This window comes from Otolemur garnettii, unplaced genomic scaffold (assembly GCF_000181295.1).
Source record: "Otolemur garnettii isolate 467f Iridium unplaced genomic scaffold, OtoGar3 scaffold00003, whole genome shotgun sequence".
Taxonomy (NCBI): domain Eukaryota; kingdom Metazoa; phylum Chordata; class Mammalia; order Primates; family Galagidae; genus Otolemur; species Otolemur garnettii.
The window spans coordinates 19,312,874-19,319,530 of NW_003852398.1; the positions used below are offsets into that span (position 1 = coordinate 19,312,874).

At 41.3% G+C, this 6,657-nt stretch overlaps 1 protein-coding gene across 1 annotated transcript in view; it reads left to right on the top strand.

The window, feature by feature from the left end:
* The first annotated feature begins 2,324 nt into the window (after window positions 1-2,324).
* The window catches only part of HAVCR1 (hepatitis A virus cellular receptor 1), a 24,586-nt gene continuing 20,253 nt past the window's right edge, over window positions 2,325-6,657 (top strand). Inside the window, exons 1-2 of the mRNA XM_023516702.1 lie at window positions 2,325-2,370; window positions 4,468-4,809. Of these exons, the coding sequence (XP_023372470.1) occupies window positions 2,325-2,370; window positions 4,468-4,809 (388 nt within the window). The remainder of the gene's footprint in view (window positions 2,371-4,467; window positions 4,810-6,657) is intronic.

The following is a 6,657-nucleotide window of genomic DNA, read 5'->3' on the forward strand; positions in this document are numbered from 1 at the left end:
GGCTACCTCACAGCAACCTGAAAACTCCCTGGCTCAAGCTATCCTCCTGCCTCAGCCTCCTGAGTAGCTGGGACTACGTGTGTGAGCCACCATGCCTGACTAATTTTCTATTTTTAGAAGAGAAGGACTATCACTTGCTTAGTCTGATCTCAAACTCTTAACCTCAAGCCATTCTCCTGCCTTGGTCTCCCAGAGTGCTAGGACCACACTTTTTGCTTCTTTTTTCTGCAAAAGCTATGGGAGAGTTGTAATTGGGGGAGTGTTATGGTCTAATTGGATATTTACCAGTTATCTCATTCTGCCTGATTGTATTAGTTAGTTGCTTATTTAACTGTGTCTCAGCCTGATTGCACAATTCTGGATTTTTTACATTCTTGGTATATTGAGTTATGCCTCATTAGCCTCAGTATATTAGTAATCACTGATAGAACTGAATTAAGTTTAAAAAGTCTTTATCATCGACTGGGCTTTGGCCCAGTGTGAGTATAATAAAACTAGTCATAAAGTATTTTTCCTCCCGAATAAATAAGGCATGATTTAATTTCTGGCTGAACCATTTGTCCCCTCACCTTTGGTTTCTGAGATGGAATCAGTAGTGTCCCCTTCAAGTATATAAAGGCAGAAAATAAAACAATATAGCAAGTATCTCGACATGTTTCTTCCTTGGTTAAAACTCGTGTTGTCATACCGTTTAATTCAAGAGTGTGAAGAACAGTTGGGCAAAGCTGCAAGGGCTATTAAAGATCATCATCTAACACTCCTTTTATGGAAGAACATAATATGAGCAAGTAGCTGGTGGGACATCCTGTGTGAAGGCTCAGTGACAGGAAGGAGCTCTCATTCAAGAAGGTGGAGGAAGGTCTATGGAAAGAGCCTCCTTCCCACCAAGGCCTGCCCATGTCACTGAGTCCCCCAGGTGAGCAGAGAGGCTGAAGAACTCTAAAGGAACAGAGTGGAATGGGCTGTGTTGCCATCTTTTTTTATTTCACAAAAAGTCAAAAAGCTGAGCTTCATGTGGGTTCTCTGGATTCTAAAATTTTGGCTATTAAAAAATGAATTTTCAAACACTGCCATACAAAACTTCTGCAGGCCAAATATAGACTTGGGGCCATTAGTTGGTGGCATCAGGCTTCTAGTCTCCTCCATGTGCTGAGGCTATTGGAGTTGGGGGTGCCCACTCCTAGGCAGGGTGGGGTCGGGGAGCACAGTAAGCCAAGACCCTCCACCTCTCCATGAAGCCTGTCATGGACTGTAAGGAGGCCAGAAGGGGATCCCCAGTTCCCCCCCCAGAGGAAGTTACTGAATCTTTGGACCAGAAGTGAGTTAATGAGGTACTAGGAAGGCTTACTCATATTTTTATAGTTTAATGATTAAGAGCAAAAGTCAAAGCCCAAACCCTGGAATCTAAGTTCAATTTGACCTCCCCAAAGACTCAGCTTCCTCCTACATAAATGGGGTTAATAACAGCACCTGCCTCAGGGTGAAATGCATGTGGATTCTTAGCACAAAGCCTGCTATGTAATAAATTCTCCAAAAATCTTAGCTAGTGTTACTAGTGCATGTTATAAGTTGAGGTTTTGAAGTTCTTCCTGTACAGCCCCTTTGCCCATTACACCATTCCTGTGAGGGAGACAGAGCAGATATTTTTAGTGCTATTTTACAAATGAGAAAGTCAAGGCTCGGAGGGGTCAGTTACCCAGCTCTGTGAATGGCAGAGCTTGGATCTGAAGCCAACTCTGGTCCAGGCTTCTGCTCCTTGCAGCATTCTTTGACATTCCTCAGGAAGACGTAGTGTGAGTCAGACTGTCCGGTAGCATGAATGGTTAGACACGGTGATTCACACTGTTTCTCAGTTCCTCTAGCTGATCTCAAAGATAGCAATAAAACTGCTAACCATAGGGCCTAATCACTGTGACCCCTGAGCCCTGTGTCCACCACAACAAGGCCTCGTTACTTGCAGCAAGTGCATCCCTGCCATTGGAGGGCTGGTCTTTGCTCTGGTGTGTTCTGTGGGCTGCCCTGTTTCCTTTCTCTGTCTTCTGTTTCTTCTCTTTGCTTCCTTACCTCCTGTGTCAGGACCAGGGGTCAGTCTGGAGGCCACGTGTGGGGAAGAGGCTGGGAAATAGAGGTTGTTTCTGAAGACCTCGGTGAACCCTGAAGTGTGTGGTCTTCTCCTGTCTTCAGCACAGCAGGCTCATGTGATTCACACAGTCGGGGGGAAAAGAGAAGTAGAGAGCTGAGAATTGAGACTTATTTATATACCATCTGATGAGGGGAAAAACCAATCAGTCTGTCTGCTCATTTTCCTTCAGGCTGCCCCCAAAATGCATTCTCGACTGGTCATCTCAAGCCTTATACTATTTCTAACAGGTAAGTGAGTAGAGGGGCTGAGGGGCTGAGGAGCTCAGAGGCGGGGGGAGTAGAAGGATAGTAGGTGGGGAGGCAGAGAAAGAAAGATGTGCTTGGAACATTGTTAGATGGTTATGAGTTCATCAGTGAGCAAAGAACTAGGATGAAATTTTACTCCACAGACATTGCTTACCTGCTGTGAATGACAAAATCCCTGGCAAAGTGAACAAGGGAAGATGCAGAAGAGTGTGTCACATGCTACCCTTGGTGTTTGCACAAAAAAGAGCAGTGTAGAGGTGTATGCATAGGAGTGTGTCATTACCATGGGGAGGACTGGGGAGAGGGAAGTGAGCCTTCGGGGTAGAAGGCAGAGGCAGCCCTTCATTGTATGACTCTGTCCTTTTTGATTATTTTTTTTTAAAACCATGTTCAATTTCTTTGTTTTAAAATAAATATTTTAATTCAAAACATTCTGTGAGATAGGACAAAATTTGGAATAGGCATATCCTAGATTTTAAAAGCTAATCTCTGGAGGGTGGTATTACAGGGGAGAGTTCATTATTACATACTTCTGTAATCTGATTATCACAGCATGCCTTATACTCTGTGTGTTATAATGAGCATCTTTTCTGAGAGCACTCCTCAAACTCATAGCCCAGGATATGAGTAGTTAGGGAATCTCAGATTTCTTTTAAGGGCCACCTAGACCTCATTTGGCAGCAGGATTTTTATGCCACTTTCCCAGAAAATAGTTTTTTGGTTTTTTTTTTCAAGTGGCATAATTTAGTACTTAATGATTCTCTATGGTTTCACCCGGATAACTGGGCCTTCCTCAGCTGCTGGGCTATCAACTTATGAGAAGGCACCCTGGCTTAGTCTTTTTTGTGGACTATTTCTAAGGCCCGTGAGATGTCTCAGCTCTTCCTGGAGGTATTATACACCCATTTCCTAAAATTGACTTCTTTTTTTTTTTTGCAGTTTTTGGCTGGGGCTGGGTTTGAACCCGCCACTTCCAGCATATGGGGCTGGCGCTCTACTCCTTTGAGCCAAAGGCGCTGCCCCTTCTTTTTTTTTTTCTTTTGAGACAGAATCTCACTCTGTCGCCCTGTGTAGAGTGCTATAGCATCATAGCTCACAGCAACCTCAAACTATTGGGCTTAAGTGATCCTCTTGCTTCAGTTTTTCTATTTTTAGTAAAGATGGAGTCTTGTTCTGGCTTAGGCTGGTCTCAGACTCCTGAGCTGAAGCCATCTGCCCTCCTCAGCCTCCCAGAGTGCTAGGATTACAGGCATTAGCCTCTGTGTCAGGCCTAAAATTTGACTTCTGTAGTTTATTACACTTCTGCCCTCAAGCCAACAAAAAAAACCCCATTATCTCCACTTTTTGTGTGGTAGTGGGGAAGAGTAGTGAAAAGGTGATTTCACTTGTAATAGCAGTTTTAAAATTATAATGAAAATGAAAATTTTGAAATTTCAGTGAAATAGAATTAAAAAAACACAGTGTATTTCTACTGACAACAGTGTATCTGGAAGAGGAGACGGGGGTGCTGGTTTGGGAGGAAGAATTTTCACCACAAGCCCTTTGGGGATTCTTTAATTTTTAAACCCACGTGTATGTCTTATCTTTTTAAAAATAAATAACAAGCAGATAACCTGGCCAATTCAGGGAGAAACACACACTCATGCATCGCTAGAATGCCATTTGGTTTGAGTCCTCTGGAGAGCAATTTGCTCCTATATTCATGAAATAAGTGAAAACTTTCCTGACCTTTATCCTGGGAATTTCTTTCTTAGATTTATGTTCTTATAGAAAAACTAAATGCAGAAAAGCTGTAGGCAGAAAGACTGCAAAGTTATTTACCGCAAGAAAGCTGAAAAATATCTTGAACATTATACAGGATAACATACTGACTTATTCACAAGTATATCTATTAAATGATGATATTGATGAAAATTTGCTAACATGGAAAAGTGTTTATAATATTAAAATTTAAAATTTAAGTGATAAAGTCATACTTTAAAAAACAAAGAAAAACTAAAAATAAATGAGAAAGTAAAATGAGTTTTCAAAGAGAATATGGATGTCTCCTTCTCAGTTTCTCTTCTCTTTTCTTGGCAGATGCTGCAGTTTCTAATCTACATGTGAGCGGAGTGGTGGGTCAGCCTGCCACACTACCTTGCACCTATGCAGTGTCTGGTGGAGAAGTCACATCCATGTGCTGGGGCCGAGGAGTGTGTCCTGTATTTAAGTGCTCAGATGAAATTGTATGGACTGATGGGTCCCGTATCACCTTTCAGAAGCACAATCGTTATAAGCTAAGAGGGCATATTTTGAAAGGGGATGTCTCTTTAACTATAGAGAATGCCACTGAGGCTGACGGTGGCTTGTATTGTTGCCGTGTTGAGCACAGGGGGTGGTTCAATGACATGAAAGTTGTCCTATCATTGGAGATGAAACCAGGTAAGCTTGCCTTTTTTTCCCTGTGATACTGTGTTTGGAAGTCATTTTCTCTTTTTCCTTTAATAGGGAAAGTGGAAGTTCCTTCATCCTATTTTCCAATACTCTTGCTCTTGGGCAATAGAAAAACTTTCATTTGTCTAGATGAAGTTGTACTACCAACCTTGATTCAAGGCCCTAGGCTAGATCAGCAAACCATCTCCCAAAGCAGTGCAGTCCCTTGGTATCTCACAGATACCACCATGGAAAGTGGTTCCAGGGTACCCTGAGGATACCAAGATCCACAGATGCCCGTCGATTAGGTGATGTAGCCTTGAAGGTGCATATAACCTCTGCATATACTTTTAATTGAATCATTTCAAGATTACTTATAACACATCATACAACGTACATGCTATATAAATAGTTGTTATGCTATATTACTTAGGGAATGATTGCAAGGAAATGTCTGTACTTGTTCAGTACAGATGCAACCATCCATTATTTTTCTTCGAGTATTTTCCATATGAAGTTCAAAGAATCCACAGATGTAGAACTCACAGATATGGCAGGACAACTATACTTCAAAGGTGCTAGTTGGTCCATGAAATAGCATTCATTGTTTGCTATTGAAATCTAGTGAATACTTTTATCAAGCTGAATTATAGCTTTGACTTAAAGAACTGCCCTTTTTCTCTGAGATTATGCCTTAGAGGAATATTAAAAATGTCCACTTTATTTCTTTCCTTTTGTTTTTTTAGAGACAGAGTCTCACTTTATTGACCTCAGTAGAGTGATATGGTATCATAGCTCACAGCAACCTCCAACTCCTGGGCTTAGACAATTCTCTTACCTCAGCCTCCCAAGTAACTGGGACTACATGGAGGCTAAAAATGCCGGGCTATTTTTTTGTTGCAGTTTGGCAGGGGCCAGGTTTGAACCCACCACCCTCAGTATATGGGGCCAGCGCCTTAGCCACTGAACCACAGGCACCACCCCAAAATGTCCGCTTTTTACATTTTAAAATTATAATGGAAATCAAACTAAAAATCAGGTAATATAAGATACTGCTGTATAGATACGTCACCCAGATTTAATAATTGTCAGCTCAATCTTGTGGACCATGTATTATATAAACATGTAGTTCTACCACTTCTCACTGCCCAAATTCGGGTTTTTTGAAGCATGCCTCATATCATATCACGAATTTCTTTTTTAAAAAAATTAAAATGACCTTACGTGAAGACACTTGCCTTCCAACAGCCATTTGCAATGGTTTTTAAGAAGTTCATGAAATCCACATATCTGGGAGCGTTGCACATTTTCCCATCTTAATGTGGACAACCTAGTTTTCCTTAGTGTCCGAGAAAAGAAGTAGGTTCTTGAGGATTTCCTGGTTTCTGGTGCTCTTTCTTAACACATTTCATTCTACGGAGGTTTTACATCGATAATTAAACCCAGTACCTGTGGCCTTAATAAGATGTGTTTCTATTTTTTTTTTTTTTTCAATTAAGAGGAACCTTATTTTGCAATCTCTCACCTTTTGAACTTGGCTTGTTTTTCTTACAAGGGTGAGCCAATCAATTTTGATGGAGAGAACAGCTGACTCTGGGGAAACTGCCTGGGAGGCGATGGAAACTGGCGAGGTAGTTAGTGTGCTACCGACAGATGTGAGGAGGCCGCTTGCGCAGGAGAGGCAATAGGTGTATGATCACAACTTTCTTAGAGTTGTCGTATTATTAGCCTGGCTGGATTTTAAAAAGAGACACAAAAAGAAATTAGTAGGAGAGTTATAATACATAGGATTTCATATTTCTTTAAATTCTGTAGATGTTTATAGAGTTTAAAGAAATTCTTAATAGCTGGATATTT